At 41.9% G+C, this 19,750-nt stretch overlaps 1 protein-coding gene across 5 annotated transcripts in view; it reads right to left on the reverse strand.

Moving 5' to 3' along the window:
- ro60 (Ro60, Y RNA binding protein) overlaps window positions 1-19,420 on the reverse strand; it is a 34,993-nt gene extending 15,573 nt beyond the window's left edge. Inside the window, exons 1-3 of one of the 5 annotated variants that reach the window (XM_068037720.1) lie at window positions 19,305-19,420; window positions 9,284-9,899; window positions 7,075-7,295 (exon numbers count right to left, since the gene is read on the reverse strand). In XM_068037720.1, coding sequence (XP_067893821.1) covers window positions 7,075-7,295; window positions 9,284-9,899; window positions 19,305-19,310 — 843 coding nt within the window. In that variant the 5' untranslated portion in view covers window positions 19,311-19,420. The other 4 variants (XM_068037719.1, XM_068037721.1, XM_068037723.1 and 1 more) reach the window with 4 other exon arrangements.
- Between the last annotated feature and the right edge of the window lie 330 nt (window positions 19,421-19,750).

Raw genomic sequence — 19,750 nt, forward strand, 5'->3', positions numbered from 1 at the left:
GATTTTGTTTATAATAACTCCTTTGTCTTTACTACGTTTTACTGAAGACAGACAAAATCTGGTCGCCGGGTCTATAAAAATGTAGGATGAAAATGTTTCTGTTTTTGTCCCATATCTTTAGATCCATAGCAACTACCTCGTTAAAGTCACATGCCAATGGAAGGCTTACAATAGGACGTGGCTGTGTCCTCTGATATTTCTACAGATTTCACACTTATTGCTGATGTCTTCTATTAGCCTGTTACGACCAAGGATGGAGTAGTGCACTGTCTTTCTCAAGTTTCACTTCTCCACAGGTCACAACATATATTTAAATGTTTTACCCAGTTACCGATACAGCCAATTATATACTTTATCTATTTTAGTTTCAGAATAAAAATCTGCCAACCAGGTTTCTTTAATTAACAAAATTATTAAATTATAAAACAAGACTCATTCAATAAATATGCAAAGCTTATAAACACACAAGTTGAAATATGAAAGTATAAATACATTCCCTTCCAAATAACTGAACACACATGCACACACACACATACACACACACACACACCAATTAAAGAAAAATTAAAGACGTTTTCTCTGCAGAGATCAACTTTACAAAAACAAAAAATACTTTGGCCAAATACTTGTTAATTCTTGAAGAGAAAAGATAAGTTATGAAATGCTCCAGCTGACATATCGGTCTGGGGCCCTGGTACATAAAAACGGGTGTCATTAGAAACATGAGGTTGTCACTGGGATCTTTCAGAAGCAGTTCATTCAGGAGATGTCGAGAGAAGGTCTTGCAGAAGCTTCTCAGGAGAAATGGTGCATCAGTTTCTCCAGTTCTCACGCTGGATTCTCAGGGTTGCTTAAAGCAGTGGAACAGGATGAGCTGGTGGCCTCTCTCTTAGCAGGCTTACACCCCAACTGCCCATTCAAATAGTTCAAAAACGAAACCAACTCCTGCCCACCATAAATCTAGACATGTCACTTTTCTGTAAATAACTCCAATAGTCAGCAAGACTCCTGCTGTTTACTTAGCTTAAGACATGTGACTTCCAGTAAGTGTTTGTTTTTAAATAAAGTCCCAAGTGTCCTTCCAGTGACCCTTTTAAAAAAAAAAGTCCAGTATCCACTTAGGTATTTCCACAGTCTTTTAAACACAAGTCCTCAAAAAAATATAAAAAATGGAAGCACCATCATAACAGCCTCACACACTCTTCATCAACCACACCTGCATCCTCGAGCAGAATCTTTAACCTTTGACAATTAGGGTGAGAAAAGTGTCTATATAACATGAAGATGTCACGCACACAGGAAGTGCGATGATACAACAATCGTGGACTAACTCTGATGAGTTATGAGAACAGACTTTGTCTTTAAAAAATGAACTTTGATTTTAGAAAGTGAACAATGGTCCAAATGGCCAAAGAAAAAAGGAATTGGCCTTTTGTGTCTTCAAACTGTCTGACAAAGGACAAATCTTCAAAGCCAAGAGGTATCAACTGAACCCATCCTACACCTATCCTGAAACATTCCAGAATTTCATTTCTTCTCCTGAAACAAATGAGGTGTGAAGTAGCCATGTTCTGACCCATTGTACGATCACATTGGAAGAAACCAGAGCGTCTCCTAACAGGAAGTGAGAGATAACAGCTTTACCTTAAAAAACTGTCAGAGAGAGTGAGAGAGATAAAGCAACACCCTAACAGCTTGTATTCCAGCCAAACCCAAAAAAAGCATGTCAGTCCTGCTGCAGAATCTGACATCTACATTGTACAGCAGTGAGAGCTAGAAGTTACTCACCATCATCAACTGAACCTTCAATCAAGAGAGAGACATCTACACTCATCTCAGGCCTGCATCCATTGAGAACTTGATTTCCAAGAGAATTCAACAGGGTTATCGTAATCTTTCCCCCCACTAAAAGCCACCTTCATTTTTCCTTTATCTGTCTTGTGTGCGTGTGCACGCGAGTAAATGCGATTGCAACAATTTTGAGATCAGGCGAAATGATCAATAAACAAGTGACTTTCCTACAAGAAAACCTGTCACTCTGTTTATTTGAAAAATAAAACACCAAGGGGCTAAACTCTAATACAAATACACTTGCTGTGGTCAGGTGGGGAGTTGAACAGTGGGGAGTTGAACAGTGGGAATGACCCACGCACGTCACACCACATAGTCGTAACAAAGACAATTAGCTTTTTCTCTCTCTGATTCTTATCATTTGATATCATTAATACCTGTCTAACACACTGATGAAAAACATCATGTTTTGTTCGGGAAACATACTAATGTCCTGACTGGGTAAACTGAAGATCCACTGACTTTCCTAAAATAATTGCCGTATATGCTCCATGTCGAGTTTCACTTGTGCCTTTTTCATAGAAGGTTTACTCAACAGCATAAGCATCTCACTAGAGAATCAATCAGTACTTACAAGATCCAGAACTCCAGCTATTTTACATGGAATTAGAACTCTTTTTGGTGACCTCAATGTGTTATCACCAAACCTAAATCAAGTAGTACTTTTACATTCCTTAACCTTGCGTCGATCCTCACTACTTACTGAGTCAAGATAACGCTTTAACCTATCTGTCCCACTAGTACTGCACAGTTAAAGGTGTCTCCATGTGACCAGTATAATATGTTCGGATTCATCATCATCATCTTCATCCTCTCCCTCAGAATTCTCTTCGTCATGTGAAATCTTGAGAACTCCGCCTCTTCGCTTTGGGTAGTTCACTGCAAAATTACATTTCAAATCACACCTGAAGCACCTATTAACTGTTTTTCAGCATTCCTGGGATTCATTCTCCCATTATTTTTGTTCCAATTTTGTCTTCTGCTGTATTGGCCATATCAGCTCAAGGTGCTTTAATCCTCATTCCACCTGTCTTTAATCCTTTGGTTGTATTGGTGCCTTATTCCAAAATTTGGCAATCATTGAATCTTCTATTTGTGTCATCGTGGAATGTCTCATTTATTCCATGAAGGCATTCAGGAAATGACTGTTGCCCTACGAATTTTTTTTTAAGGCAGCAGACATCTGATCCAACAGGGTCTCCTTCTTCGAGAACCAAACACCAGTCAGAACCAACTGCCTATCCATATGAGACACCTTATAATCCAGTAATTTAAATGCTAGTACCTTTCCCCAAATCCATCACCAAAATTGCTCCCCTGATGTCGACAGATGGCGAATTACTCAACAAAAAAAGTAAACAAACGTCCCCTTGGGCTGGACACTACTGTGACTTGTACTCCTGTGAGTTGGACATCTCCCAGTCCGCACTCAATGTTCTCCTGCAACTCCTGTCATGGATGAGTCCGATGAAGATCCCTCATCACTGGAGCTCGAAAAGGCCATAGACCCTGCTCAAGCACAGAAAGCCCCATCTACACCACACCTTTATGACATTCTCCTTTTCTGCTGGAAAGTAAGCTCTGTTCCACAGGAAGTGTGTGATGCCAAATTCAAAGGCAGCAGAGCAGACTGCAACAAGTACAGGGGCTTCTCACTCCTTAGCGTCACGGGGAAAGCCTTTGCTAGGGTCATACTTAAAAGACTCCATCTACTTGCAGACTGAGTGTACCCGGAAGCAGAGTGCTGTTTCCGTGCCAACAGATCTACTGTGGATATGATCTTCTCCATACACCAGCTACAAAATAAGTGTAGGGAACAGAGTACACCCCTTTACCTTACTTTGTAGATCTCACTAATTCGACACAGTCAGCAGAGCAGGGCTCTACAAGATTTTGGGAAAAACTGGCTGTCCACCAAAGCTCTTCAGTCTCATCTGTTCCTTCCTTAACATATGCACTGCAAAGTACAGTTTGATGGCTCCACTTCCAACAGTTTCGGAGTGAAGAATGGAATGAGACAGGGTTGTGTCCTAGCCCCCACTCTGTTTGGCATTTTCTACTCCATGCTCCTGACCTTCGCCTTCCCTGCAGATATGGAAGGAGTCTACTTGCACACTAGGTCAGACAGCAAGCTCTGCAATCTATCAAGGCTGAAATAAAAGACAAAAACACATCACGTCCTGAACAGAGAACTCCTCTACACTGATGATGCTGCGCTAGTCGCTCACATAGAAACTCAGCTACAAAGACTCATGGAATGTCTCTTCCGTGTCTGTAACTTGTTATCCTTGACTATAAGCATCAAGAAAACTGTGGTCATGGGACAAGGTGTTGCATCTCTGCCCCTGATCACACTAAATAACACTCCAGTAGAAGTGGTTAGCAAATTCTGCTACCTTGGGTCGACGGTGACAGACAATCTGTCCCTTGTTGCACAGCTCGATATTCACATAGGGAAAGCAGATACCACCTTTGGCTGACTTGCGAAATGCACATGGGATTACACCAAGCTCACCCTTAGGACCAAGTTGATGTTTTATAAGGCCTGTGTTCTCAGCATCTTGCTGTATGGCTGTGAAACATGGGTGACTTCCAGCTACCAGGAAAAGAAGCTCAATAATTTCCATCTTCGCTGTCTGCAGCGCATTATGGGTATATCCTGGCGGGACAAAAATCACAAACGTGGTAGTCCTCTCAAAGGCAGAGCTCCCAAGCGTGTTGGCACTAATCAAACAGAGACGGCTTTGGTGGATTGGACACATCCACAGAATGAAAGATGGTCGCATACCCTAGGACCTTCTGTATGGTGAGGTAGCCAGGGCCAGACGACCGGCGGGGCGCCCAAAGCTCCGCTTCAAGGATGCTTGCAAGCGTGACATAAAGGCCCTAAATATCGACCATCCCACTTGGGAGTCACTAGTTGGTGAAAGAGGGAAAGGGTGACACATTCTGTGAACTGATGTGCACTACCACCATGAGCAGTTGCTGCAGCAGCTTGGCAACAGGCGCCAACGTCAAAAACAACTCACAGTGTCAATTGGCAGCTTGACATGCAGCACCTGTGACAGAACCTGCCTCTCACGACCATCAATAAAGGTGCACCAAGAGAAGACACCCACCTAAATAGATTGTTTGCTGCACGTCCATCATCTTTTGTAGATGGAAGGATGCCAACCAGTACCGATCCAGGGATCCCCAGATTGAACTCTGTCAATATTTTATACAATCTGTTAAAGTGCATGACATATTCTTCAATAGAATGACCAGCTGTTCTCCAAAATCTATCAAATTCTGACCATGGCTCATTTACCGGAGAATTAACAAATCATCTTTCGAATAGAATTCATCCAATAACGCTAAAAGAATGTCCAAACCTTCATCACTATCCAACTGATGGGCGTCCATCTCACATAATACTTTGCTTCTGATTTTACTTCTTGTAGGCCATAACTTGTTTTCTCTTTGGTAAGAACATAATCTACGTCCACATATCCACTTAATTCTTCCATTGGTCAGATGGTTCAGATTCCAAGAACATCGGAGGTTAATCCTAGCCTGACAATTTACACTTGCTTTCTGCTGTTTCCCTCCAATGGTCACCAGGAATTTTAGTTTTCAATTAATTTTCTTTCCTTATTTTCTGTCCTTCACCTTTAAGCAACTGCCCTCTGCTACCATGCTTTATTCCAAAAAAAACAGTTAAAGCATTTAAGTAATGCTTTTTACAACCACTGGACATCTTAAAGCAATTTACAGCCAATTAAGTACTTTTGAAGTGTAATCACTGTTGTAATGTAGGACACACACTAGCTAATTTGCGTGCAGTAACTCCCACAAACAGCAAGGTGATAATGACCAGATAATTTATTTTTACAACGTTGATTTAGGGTTAACTATTGGGCAGGACACCAGGGATAACTTCCCTGCTCTTCCTCGAAATACTGCCATGGGATCTTTTACATCCACCCGAGCAGGCAGATGGGGCCTTGGTTTTATGTCTTATCCAAAGACAGCACCTCGGACTGCAGTGTCAGTGTAGATTTTCATGCTCAAGCTCTGGAAGGAGACTTGAACCCAGAATCTTGTGACTCAGAGGCGAGAGTGCTACCAACTCAGCCACAGCTGACACTGCATTGAAGGATAGAACTGGAGCCATTTTTGCACTCTTTTGTGAACATTTATTTACAGAGATACATATCACAAGCATGTACCTTCTAACCCAACAAACAGTTTCAGTCTGTTCCTTTTTGTAGGGGTACAAGTGAATCCCCAGTTACTGCCCAGCAGCTGTTTACAATTAAATACCATTAATATATAATGAACAAGAAAGATGGGGAGGCTTCGAGAGAGAGAGAGAGAGATTCTCACATAGGTGCGCTAGTTCAGTGAAGTTTAAAGTTATTCTTCATCATATTATATCCACTTGATTTGAGACATACAGCCAGCTATACAATTATAGATTTTGTCTGGACTGGGAGCACTATGTTGAAGTTCTGGTGATTACAGATCCATCACTGGTGCTGGAAGGAATTTGAGATGATGGATTAAGAGTGTCGCACAAGAATGATGTTGCATATCACCAAAGAAATTTCTGACAAGAAATTGTTGAGAACATAATAAATAAGCTTAGCGATAAACGCTCATATTACTTAACCTATCTAACAAGTACTGAGGTATCTATGCAAGTCACTTTCAAAATCCATCTAATAAGTAAATGTCAAAAAGTATATTTCAATAATGCATTTTTTTCAAACAACAAAAATACCCTCCAAATTTTTCTAATAACACTCCCCCAGCAGCAGCCCATAGTAACATTTGTGTCAAAGAAATAGCAAGTAAACTAAGTTCAAAAACTATCTCTGACCGATAGTTAAAGTCTGTTTTCAATAACTGTCGAAGGTTAACAATTCAGCAATTTCTCAAGTGCTATCGTGAAGTAGGGGAAGGTAAGGGGCAAATAAAAATTGGCAAGAGGGTCTTTCTGGGATATTATCATACATGTTAGCAACCAGCTCAACAGCAGCATAGTGGGCTGCTTTTTGTCAATTAGAGAATGCCACTTGGTTGAATGGAAATAAGATTTCTTTCTCTCTTAATTAGTTTCACAACTATTTTACAAATATGATCACAGATGCTGCTTAATAGCAGCAGCTAGATACCTCTGATGTAGGTGTTATTAGTTTTATGACTAGTGAGCAAAGAACAAAGCATTTACTCACTCACCTCCTGTGACTTCAGGTGATTAGTCAATAGGTGCTCCCTGACCAACCTGTACTCCTCAATAAGCTGAGCAACCTCCTGTTCATCGCGGGTGATTTTTACCCTCTCCAGAGCTTCAAAGTACTTCAAAAGCCGCTGGATTCCATCTGAGTTTTCTTTATCCTTGTAGGCTTCTTCAACTTCCTTCCAACCTTTCATAATATACTTGGTAACCAAAGTGAGATCTAGAAAAGACAGATCAATACAACTTGAGCCTTCTGGTCATGAGTCAAAAGCAAGAAATGACAAACATTATATAAATAACACAAGTTTAAATGTACACAGCCTTGACTTCTCCTAGATGATGAATTTCTGTGATCTTGACCCATTCAAGCACGATAAGAAAGGTAAGAATAAAATGCACTGTGCAGACCTTGGCTCTTACTTTAACAATCCCTACTGACTAGCCACACAACTATTTCAGCTGAGGTTGCAAATAATCTATAGTTGCTTGCCTTCCTGCCCTTACAACCATTCATAGTTGTATGGTCCGAAAGAATATTCGAGGCAAAGTACAAGAATCAACAAGTTTTATTCAAAGTTCCTTGCATGGTTACTTATTATTGGCACCATTGCTGTATATAAGGAATTTATTAGAAAGGCATATTCCAATAGCAAAAGAAGCTTTATGTTTACAGTTAATTTGTTTTGTCAATTTTGTATTCACTACCCAGTTTCCATCATTCATTGCTTTTGGATATATAATCTAATTGCCATTCTTTAAAAGAAGTAGGAAAAGTCAATTAGTAAACTGAGACACAAGATTCAAGCAAACAGAGTTTGTGTCCACCCTTCTCAATGTATCAATTCTAACTTGCTAGGTAAGAATACAATCCTCTTGCAATGAATGATAGGACCTGCTGAAATTCCCAAGTCTATGATTTTGCTGGTCTTGGCCACGATTCCAAAAGGAAGAAAATTTAAATTATCAGATGGTCAGTTACCTTAGGTGATTTATGGCAGACTAGAGAGGAAAATTCATAAAAATGTGCAGACACATTACCTGGACATGTTCAATCAACAAATGGCTGGAACACAGATTAAAAAACGAATTAAAAGACAGAGGGAAAGAGAACATTATGCATGAGTGGAAACTGTTGCTTCATGAAAGAGAAAAAAAAATGCAGAAAAGATTGTAGAAGTTGGAATTTTTTTAAAAAAGCAAACAGAACTCCAAGATACTTACAGAAAATAGCAGAAAGCATGTCATAGGGCAAATCATTTTTAAAAATGCCTGCCATAGACACAGAGTAAGGAAAAACTGAACTTGACAATATCCAATGCTATGTTATCACTACAGGAAATAGCCAGGTCCCAACTCACAAGCATGCACTATTTCAATAAGGTGAAACTAAATATTGAGGCATGCGGTAGGTAATTAAGGACCCCCTAATAATAACTGATTATTTTGTTTGGCTAGATCTTTTATCCCCAAAACCAGGTTACACTGCAATAGCTTAACAGAAATAATTATTTGGGTGAAAACTTCAATCGTATTCATCCCAACTCTCTCAGAGACCCAGAGATGATGGCATTGCTGAATATAACAATGATAAAGTTCCAAATTCAATACCCAGACTGTACCAAGTCAACTAGTCTCAGCTAGAGCAGTGGTTTGGGCACTGCAATTGTCCCCAGGTGTCTCTGGCAAGTATATGAACATTAGGTGGGAATAAGATTTTAGATTTTTTATTTTAGATTTAGAGATACAGCACTGAAACAGGCCCTTCGGCCCACCGAGTCTGTGCCGACCATTAACCACCCATTTACACTAATCCTACACTAATCCCATATTCCTACATCCTCACCTGTCCCTATATTCCCCTACCACCTACCTATACTAGGGGCAATTTATAATGGCCAATTTACCTATCAACCTGCAAGTCTTTTGGCTTTGGGAGGAAACCGGAGCACCCAGAGGAAACCCACGCAGACACAGGGAGAACTTGCAAACTCCACACACAGGCAGTACCCAGAATTGAACCCGGGTCGCTGAAGCTGTGAGGCTACGGTGCTGACCACTGCGCCACTGTGCCGACTGGCATGTAGTTTACTACCGAGTAACTTGCTGGTACCCACGGATCTGTAACCCAGTGAGAACCTGCAGATTCTAGAGAGGTGATAAAAAAGTTGTAGAAAAAAAAATTCAGTGCTGTACAATATTGTTACTGACCTTCGTTAGCTGGCTTCAGATGTGACAACCGAAGCAAATCTTTGTGTGACCATCCTGCTCTCCGCTTGTACTTGGTAACTGCCATAGCAATAGCCATCCCATCTTTACTGTTGTACCAGTTTGCCACTGCTTTCCTCAGGGCTCTTCCCCATATACCACATTTCATCCCTCCACTGAGATCCTTTCTAAACTGGATATATGTGAATAGATGGGTTGGAATGCGACAGATTTCAGTCAAAGCTTTGTATGCTGCTTGTTTCGTGGAAATATCTGAGCACTGGGTGCAAAGAGCCAAAGCGAACAAAGTAGGATCTTGTGTGGCTGTTCTTCCTTCAATACCAAATGTCTTTATTTCCTGGACAACATCAGCCCCTTTACCTTCTTCTATCAATCTTAATATGGCCTGAGCGTTTTCTTTCTTAAGCTTTTCCTCATTGGTGTAGTATGTCCCACCCTCAGAACCAAAACAGAGAAACCGGCGCAGGCGGGTCATGTCGGTCACTTGCCACACGTAACCACCTTCAGAGTTTAGCGCCAGTTGGTCATTCAATGGCTCCATCTGGTGCACTTCAGATTCCGATGGCATTTTAACAGCTTTGAGCCCATCTGTGATACACTGTTGAATGGAAAAAGTATAAATTTTATAAATACACAAGCTAATTTTTACAAAAAGAGAATCAAGGGTTATCGGAATTAGATGGGAGTGTGGAATTCGAAACACAAACAGACCAGCCATGATCTTATTGAATGGCGGAGCAGGCTCGAGGGGCCGAATGGCCTGCTTCTGCTCCTAATTCATATGTTCGTATGTAAAAAGTCGATTTTTTTATATTACTGTAGCAAGCAACATAGAATTTACAGGATAGAAACAGGCATTCAGTCTAACAGGTCTATGCCAGAGTTTTTGTGCCACATATACCTCCTCCCACCCTACCCATGCTGAAATCACTTAAAAAAAAACACATTACTAGATCCCTGAAAAACTGTGACAGATTCTAAGATAAACAGCAATTTTTGCAGGATTAACAGAACACCACAGGGTTTCACTTTCATTTATAGAAAAAATATTACTGAGGATAATAAATAACATTTTAGAGACTTGTACAAAATTCAAAGTATATCAATGATTTGGATGTGAGGACCAAATCCAATATTTCCAAGTTTGCTGATGACGCAAAACTAGGTGGGAATGTGAGTTGTGAGGAGGATGCAAAGAGGCTTCAAGGGGCTTTGGACAGGCTAAGTGAGTGGCAAGAACGTGACAGATGGAATATAATGTGGAAAAATATGAAGTTATTCACTTCGGTTGGAAAAACAGAAAGGAAAAATATTTCTTAAATGGTGAGAGATTGGGAAGTGTTGATGTCCAAAGAGATCTGGATTTCTTTGTCATGAGTCACTGAAAGCTAACATGCAGGTGCAGCAAGCAATTAGGAAGGCAATTGGTACGTTGGCCTTTATTGAAAGAGGATTTAAGTACAGGAGTAAAGATGCCTTGCTGCAATTGTATAGAGCCTTGGTGAGACTGCACCTGGAGTATTGTGTACAGTTTTGGTCTCCTTACCTAAGAAAGGATATACTTGCCATGGAGGGAGTGCAACGAAAGTTCATCAGAGTAATTCCTGGGATGGCAGGATTGTCTTATGAGGAGAGATTGAGGAGGCTGGGCCCCTATTCTCTAGAGTTTAGAAGAACGAGAGGTGATCTCATTGAAACACACAAAATTCTTACAGGGCTTGACAGGGTGGATGCAGAAAAGATGTTTCCCCTGGCTGGGGAGTCTAGAACCAGAGGACACAGTCGCAGAATAAGGAGTAAGCCATTTAGGACTGAGATGAGGAGGAATTTCTTCACTCAGAGGGCGGTGAATCTTTGGAATTCTCTATCCTAGAGGGCTGTGGAGGCTTAGAGTCATAGAGAGATACAGCACTGAAATAGGCCCTTCGGCCCACCGAGTCTGTGCCGACCATCAACCACCCATTTATACTAATCCTACATGAATCCCATATTCCCTACCACATCCCCACCATTCTCCTACCACCCACCTACACTAGGGGCAATTGACAATGGCCAATTTACCTATCAACCTGCAAGTCTTTGGCTGTGGGAGGAAACTGGAGCACACGGCGGAAACCCACGTGGTCACAGGAAGAACGTGCAAACTCTGCACAGGCAGTACCCAGAACTGAACCCGGGTCGCTGGAGCTGTGAGGCTGCGGTGCTAACCACTGCTGTTGAGTATGTTCAAGACAGCGATCAATAGATTTCTAGATATTAAAGGCATCAAGGGATCTGGGGATAGTGCAGGAAAATGTCTTTGAGGTAGAAGATCAGCCATGAACTAGTTGAATGGCGGAGTAGGCTCAAGGGGTCAAGTGGCCTACTCCTGCTCCTATTTCCTATGTTCCTAAGATCTTCAATTATGGAGGACCCCCTGGGGAGATACTGCAGTTACCAGTCTCAAATCACATCCATGAAGTGCCATGCACATTTAGTATACCAAAATCACAATGCCAACTGTGCTTACCTAATGTCACACAGTGGTCAAGCACAAAGGAGTTCGACCCACTGCTGGGAAGATCTGCTGTCTCAGAAAGCTGTGCAAGGAATACTTTTTAATATTAAGTATGCAGCATCCAGTGTAAGCTCAGACCAGTGAGAACTGGCCTCTGGATGTTGTTTCATGCTGCTTGAGATTGATGCACTGGTGGTTTAGATCAGAACCTGATTCTGAGTTACTTAGCCACTTGTACGTTGATAGATGCCCAAAACTGTGCAAAGGTAACAGTATAAATACTACATTTTATTATCCTTCTGAGATTCAGAAATATACATTTTAAAGATCAGATAGTATACATAAGCCATTCATTTGTTTATCTTTTCTACTATAAAATATCATTTTCCAAGAGCTTCAATCAAGTAAAGGATGTATTACATTAATTAAAATCATTTAGAAGAATTTCCCTTACAGCATCCCTGCTTATAATAAATGCAATGCCAACCCTACAGTTTGCAACAATCTCATCTGAATCATAAGACTGTGGGTTCAAGCCCCACCCCAGCACCTGACTGCATAGTCTGGACTAACAGTATAATGTGAAGGTATTGCGGGATTATCAAGGGTCCCATTCTCCAGAAAAGCTGTTAAACTGACCCTATTGGCACGTTTTGGTGCTTCAGGTGCATACCCAGAGCTGGGCTCTGGCTGACATGTCTATGTCAAACAACACCAGTGAAGAGATTAACTAATCTACTTGTTATTTCACTTTTAAGCAACTTACAGTTTGAGGCTATACATATATAGGATTCGATATACTGTTTAAATCTCTAAAAATATAAATTTTCAGTTTAACTGAAATATCAACGAAATGAGATGCTCAAGAATAACTGAGATTGTCTTGTGTTGTCGCTTTGTGAAATATCTACACGAATATCTAAGAAAAACAATAAGGATTAATTATATAGATTACTCCGGTACAATACCAAACAATTGTTTAACAATTGTGTTTATGGGGATTCTGCTAATAAGAATTTGAGAACTTTAGAAATATACTTTTCTTTACAGCCCGCGTTAACTCATTTTCAAGCCCACAGCTATTATTAGTTTCTACCAGTGTTTCTTCATTTCAACCAATATTATCAGTTCTTTATTATGTCAGTTCCATTTTAATGATTACAGTAGCTTCACAGACTAACCAGAAGCACTTTCTCTCCACAAGAACACTTTCTATTGCACTTGTGTCAGCCTTGGCTCAGTTGGTAGCACTCTTGCCTCCAAATCATAAGGTTCCGGTTTCAAGTCCCACTCCAGGACTTGAGCACAGACATCAATGCTGACACTCCACTGAAGTACTGAGGGAGTGCTACACTGTCTGAGGTGCTGTCCTTCAGATAAGATGTTAAACTGAGGCCCTGTCTGCCCTCTCAGATGGACGTAAAAGATCCCATGGCACTATTTCGAAGAAGAGCACGAGAGTTTCACATAGTATTTATAGCACAAAAACAGGCCATTTGGCCCATGCCACACTTCTGCTCCACACGAGCCTCCACCCACCCTACTTCACCTAATCCTCTGGACATATCCTTCTATTCCTTTCTCCTTCATGTGCTTATCTAGCTCCTCTTTGAATACATTTGCACGATTCGCCTCAGCTACTCCATGTGTTACCAACTTCCACATTCTCACCACTCTGGGTAAAGAAGTTCCTCCTGAATTCCCTAAAGTGACTATATTTATGGCTTCTAGCTCTGGTCTCACTCCCAAGTGGAAACATCTCTCTATGTCAAACTCTCTCAATCTTAAAGGCCTCCCCCTCAAGTCTTCTCTTTTCTAGAGGACAGCCCCAGCCTGGTCAATCTTTCCAGATGGGTATAACCTCTTGGTTCTGGTATCCTCCTCAGTACACACATTCATAGTTCAAATTCACATCTCTGCATTTGAGCTGCCTCCTGCCCCTAATATCGCACTGATAACAGAGTCGTGAGGCAAAACAACTCACCCACAACACAGCCCACTGTCACCTGACCCCTTCCTCTTGACCTTTATACCTGAATGTCAAAAACTAAAGAATACTACTGAATGGTTTAACCAGACGATGTGAAAGCCAACATTAGTTATTTAATAGGATAATCCAGACGGAACAGTGCAGTTTTTTAATCTGATACTTGCATTTTAAAATGTGGTTTGCTGTGGTGTTTCTGCAGGCATTCAGGTCACTCGGTGTCCTGGACAATATTTATCCCTCAATCAACGTGACAAAAAAAAATTATCTGGTCATTATCACATTGCTGTTTGTGGGGACTTGCTGTGCAAAAATCAGCTGCCACATTTTCTACATTGCAATAACTACACTTCAAAAGTACTTAATTGACTGTAAAGTGCTTTAAGAGGGCCAGTGGTCATGAAAAGTGCAATATAAATCAAGACTTTCATTTTTGCAATTTGAAAGTGTTTGCTTTCTAAAAAAGATTTGCACAAAGTTGCGAATTATTTAAAGTGCAGAATAATCTGTATATAAATTATATATACACAAACAGTTGAAGCATAATAAAAAGTTAAACAGTACCAAAATTGCAAACTACACAAACTAGGTACATTTTAAAAGCTGTGGTGTAAAATTACTTGGACAAATCAAATGGGCAAATTTGCATTGGGTTAATGCTGGAACTATGATGTTGTTGCTATTACAGAGACTTAGTTGAGGGAAGGACAGGATTGGCAGCTAAATGTTCTGGGATTTAGAAGCTTCAGGCGGGTTAGGGGGGGATGTAAAAGGGGTGGGGAAGTTGCATTACTGGTGAAGGAGAATATCACAGCTGTACTGCGGGAGGACACCTCAGAGGGGTCATGCAGCGAGGCAATATGGGTGGAGCTCAGGAATAGGAAGGGTGCAGTCACGATGTTGGGGGTTTTCTACAGGCCTCCCAACAGCCAGCGGGAGGTAGAGGAGCAGATATGTAGACAGATTTTGGAAAGATGTAAAGGTAACAGGGTTGTAGTGGTGGGTGATTTTAACTTCCCCTATATTGACTGGGACTCACTTAGTGCTCGGGGCTTGGATGGGGCAGAATTTGTAAGGAGCATCCAGGAGGGCTTCTTGAAACAATACGTAGATAGTCCAACTAGGGATGGGGCCATTCTGGACCTGGGATTGGGGAATGAGGTCGGCCAGGTGGTCGAAGTTTCAGTAGGGGAGCATTTCGGGAACAGTGACCATAATTCCATAAGTTTTAAGGTACTTGTGGATAAGGATAAGAGTAGTCCTCGGGTGAAGGTGCTAAATTGGGGGAAGGCTAATTGTAACAATATTAGGCAGGAACTGAAGAATTTAGATTGGGGGCGGCTGTTTGAGGGTAAATCAACATCTGACATGTGGGAGTCTTTCAAACGTCAGTTGATTAGAATCCAGGACCGGCATGTTCCTGTGAGGAAGAAGGATAAGTTTGGCAAGTTTCGGGAACTTTGGATAACGTGGGATATTGTGAGCCTAGTCAAAAAGAAAAAGGAAGCATTCGTAAGGGCTGGAAGGCGAGGAACAGACGAATCCCTTGAGGAATATAAAGACAGTAGGAAGGAACTTGGCTAAAAGGGGTCATGAAAGGTCATTGGCAAACAGGATTAAGGAAAATCCCAAGGCTTTTTATACGCATATAAAGAGCAAGAGGGTAACTAGGGAAAGGGTTGACCCACTCAAGGACAGAGAAGGGAATCTATGTGTGGAGCCAGAGGAAATGGGCGAGGTACTAAATGAGTACTTTGCATCAGCATTCACCAAAGAGAAGGACTTGGTAGATGATGAGCCTAGGGAAGGGAGTGTAGATAGTCTCAGTCATCTCATTATCAAAGAGGAGGTGGTGTTGGGTGTCTTGCAAAGCATTAAGGTAGATAAGTCCCCAGGGCCTGATGGGATCTACCCCAGAATACTGAGGGAGGCAAGGGAAGAAATTGCTGGGGCCTTGACAGAAATCTTTGCATCCTCATTGGCTACAGGTGAGGTCCCAGAGGACTGGAGAATAGCCAATGTTGTTCCCTTGTTTAAGAAGGGTAGCAAGGATAATCCAGGAAATTATAGGTCGGTGAGCCTTACATCAGTGGTAGGGAAATTATTAGACAGGATTCCTCGGGACAGGATTTACTCCCATTTGGAAACAAACGAACTTATTAGCGAGAGGCAGCATGGTTTTGTGAAGGGGAGGTCGTGTCTCACTAATTTGATTGAGTTTTTTGAGGAACTGACGAAGATGATTGGTGAAGGAAGGGCAGTGGATGTTATCTATATGGACTTTAGTAAAGCCTTTGACAAGGTCCCTCATGGCAGACTGGTACAAAAGGTGAAGTCACACGGGATCAGAGGTGAGCTGGCAAGATGGATACAGAACTGGCTCAATCATAGAAGACAGAGGGTAGCAGTGGAAGGGTGCTTTTCTGAATGGAGGGATGTGACTGGTGGTGTTCCGCAGGGATCAGTGCCGGGACCTTTGCTGTTTGTAGTATATATAAATGATTTGGAGGAAAATGTAGCTGGTCTGATTAGTAAGTTTGCGGACGACACAAAGGTTGGTGGAGTTGCGGATAATGATGAGGATTGTCAGAGGATACAGCAGGATATAGATCGGTTGGAGACTTGGGCGGAGAAATGGCAGATGGAGTTTAATCCGGACAAATGTGAGGTAGTGCATTTTGGAAGGTCTAATGCAGGTGGGAAGTGTACAGTAAATGGCAGAATCCTTAGGAGTATTGACAGGCAGAGAGATCTGGGCGTACAGGTCCACAGGTCACTGAAAGTGGCAACGCAGGTGGATAAGGTAGTCAAGAAGGCATACGGCATGCTTGCCTTCATCAGTCGGGGCATAGAGTATAAAAATTGGCAAGTCATGTTGCAGCTGTGCAGAACTTTAGTTAGGCAACACTTAGAATATTGCGTGCAATTCTGGTCGCCACACTACCAGAAGGACGTGGAGGCTTTGGACAGGGTACAGAAGAGGTTTACCAGGATGTTGCCTGGTCTGGAGGGCATTAGCTATGAGGAGAGGTTGGATAAACTCGGATTTTTTTCACTGGAACGACGGAGGTAGAGGGGCGACATGATAGAGGTTTACAAAGTTATGAGCGGCATGGACAGAGTGGATAGTCAGAAGCTTTTTCCCAGGGTGGAAGAGTCAGTTACTAGGGGACATAAGTTTAAGGTGAGAGGGGCAAAGTTTAGAGGGGATGTGCGAGGCAAGTTCTTTACACAGAGGGTGGTGAGTGCCTGGAACTTGCTGCCGGGGGAGGTGGTGGAAGCAGGTACGATAGCGACGTTTAAGAGGCATCTTGACAAATACATGAATATGAAGGGAATAGAGGGATATGGTCCTCGGAAGTGCAGAAGGTTTTAGTTTAGGCAGGCATCAAGATCGGCGCAGGCTTGGAGGGCCAAATGGCCTGTTCCTGTGCTGTTCTTTGTTCTTTGATAGGGTTATAAAATGTATAACATACAGTTATATTAAAAGGAGGTGAGAATTAAAAGCATGCCTCCTTTGCATACTGATTTCAACATTTTTTTTGTCAATTTGTTAAAAAAAAAACATTTTGCGCCAACCAGGCCACCTTGCATTTCAGTTTAGGTATTACAAAGACACATACTAATCTGTCAGCCAATTTCGTGAAGTGACTGGAAATTAAGTATCCTGATCCTGGAGTTCCCCAGGAATCACTGTTAGGACCCTTGCTCTTCCAGATATATATTAATGATCTAAACCTTGGTGTAAAGGGCACAATTTCAAAATTTGCAGATGATGCGAAACTTGGAAGCATTGTGAACTGTGAGGAGAATAGGGTAGAACTCCAAAAGGACATAGACAAATTGGTGGAATGGATAGAGAAGTGGCAGATGAAATTCAATGCAGAGAAGGGTGAAGTGATTCATTTTGGTGGGAAGAATGCAGCGAGACAATATAAAACAAAGGGTACAATTCTAAAGGTGGTGCAGGAGCAGAGGGACCAGACTGCATATGTACATAAATCATTGAAGGTGGCAGGATAGGTTGATAGGGTGGTTAATAAAACATACAGCATCCTAGGCTTTATTAATAGGGGCATAGAGTACATGGAGCAAGGAAGTTATGTTCAACTTGTATAGAACACTGGTTCGGTTTCTACTGGAGTATTATGTCCAGTTCTGAGCGCCAAACTTTAGGAAATATATGAAGGCATTAGAGACAGCACAGAAAAGATTCATGTGAATGGTTCCAGGGATGAGGAATTTCAGTTACAAGGATAGACTGCAGAAGTTGGGACTACCTTCCTTGGAGAATAGAAGGTGGAGAGGAGATTTGATAGAGGTATTCAAAATCATGAGGGTCTGGACAGAGTAGATAGGGAAAAATTGTTCCCATTGGTGGAAGGATCGAGAACGAGAGGGCACAGATTAAAGGTAATTAGCAAAAGAAGCAATGACGACATGAGGAAAAACTTTTTCATGCAGCAAGTGGTTAGGATCTGGAATGCACTGCTGAGAGTACGGTGGAGGCAGGTTCAATCAAGGCATTCAAGAGGGAATTGGATTGTTATCTGAAAAGGAAAAATGTGTAGAGCTATCAGGAAAAGGCAGGGGAGTGGCACTAGGTTAACTGCTCCTTCAGAGAACCAGCACAGACAAGATGGCCCGATTTCTGTGCTGTAACAATTCTGTGATCATTCTTGAATGCCAAGCAAGAGTTGTAAATCATTTCAAACTGAATAAATCAAACTCCAGAAACAAAATAATTGATTTATTCCTGCAGCCTGATATTGGTACCATTCCTTTTTAAGCATCTTTACTTCAATATTCTGATTTCAATAAATGAGTAGAAAGTATTTCTGTAATATACTGCAACAATTCAGGTGACAGCACAAGAACTGCACCACGATTCTGTATAAGGTAAGTTCCTACTCTTAGCCAAGTATTCTCACTTAAAATTACTGGGCTTCAAAAATTATTCCTTCAGAGCACTGTTACATTATTTTACATCATCAAGTTAACTGTTCAAGATCTGTGATCCAGTGAACACGGTCATCAGTGAAGGCATTTGGAACTTTCCAACATCCTTGGGTTTGAATTTCAAAGGCATTGCAATTAATGAAATATAAACACTTAACTTGATGACATTTTTAATGTATGTATGAGACCGGCAGGGAATGTGGGAATCATGTGGTAAACGGTCGAATCGCTATCGCCAGGAGAGAAAAAAATATATTTATGTCTCTCAAAGGCAGGGAGAGGTTCCTGGGTTCCTTACCATAACAAAAGTTTCAAGCATTAAGGCACATCACTGTCGTTTACGATGAATATATGATATTATCCGTCGCCTGTATAAAGTGGGATAGGAAATGTAAACATCTTTCAGCTCCAAGACCATTACAGGCCTGTCTGTCCCAGTCAGCAGGGAATGAATCACGACACCCGCTTTCGGTTTGCTGGTCCAGGGTGGGGGCAGCTAAATCCCAGTTAAGCAGACTAACTATCCGCTATGACATCAGAAAACAATATATAGAGATTACCTCCATGCTGCGATCCCTATTGTTGGACAGGTAACGGTGTACACAGCGCCCAATGACCCCTATCACTGTCACCCCAACTCTGCCACCGCCGCCCGTTACCACAGCAACATCCGGGCTTCCACTCGCCCTGATGTCATCATCAACCAATCCTCTTCTCGGGAATCGGGGCTCCGCAGCGCCACACGCGGCCACAGTGGGAACGGCCCCAGACTTCACCGTCCACTGAGCAGCCTTGCCCCACTTCTCCAAGTGCTCACAAGATAGATACCTATGAAAAAGCCCATTCGGCCCGTCTTAACTCATCGCTCCAGAAAGACTTAAAATCCCTCCTCGCCCCCCCCCCCCACTTCAAGCAGGGCATCTAGTTATACATTTTTTCTCCGTCCTAGATTTTTAAGAGGAAGAACTAGCATTGATACAGCACCTTTCACATCCTCAACAGCTCC

Source organism: Heterodontus francisci, chromosome 8 (assembly GCF_036365525.1).
Source record: "Heterodontus francisci isolate sHetFra1 chromosome 8, sHetFra1.hap1, whole genome shotgun sequence".
Lineage (NCBI taxonomy): Eukaryota > Metazoa > Chordata > Chondrichthyes > Heterodontiformes > Heterodontidae > Heterodontus > Heterodontus francisci.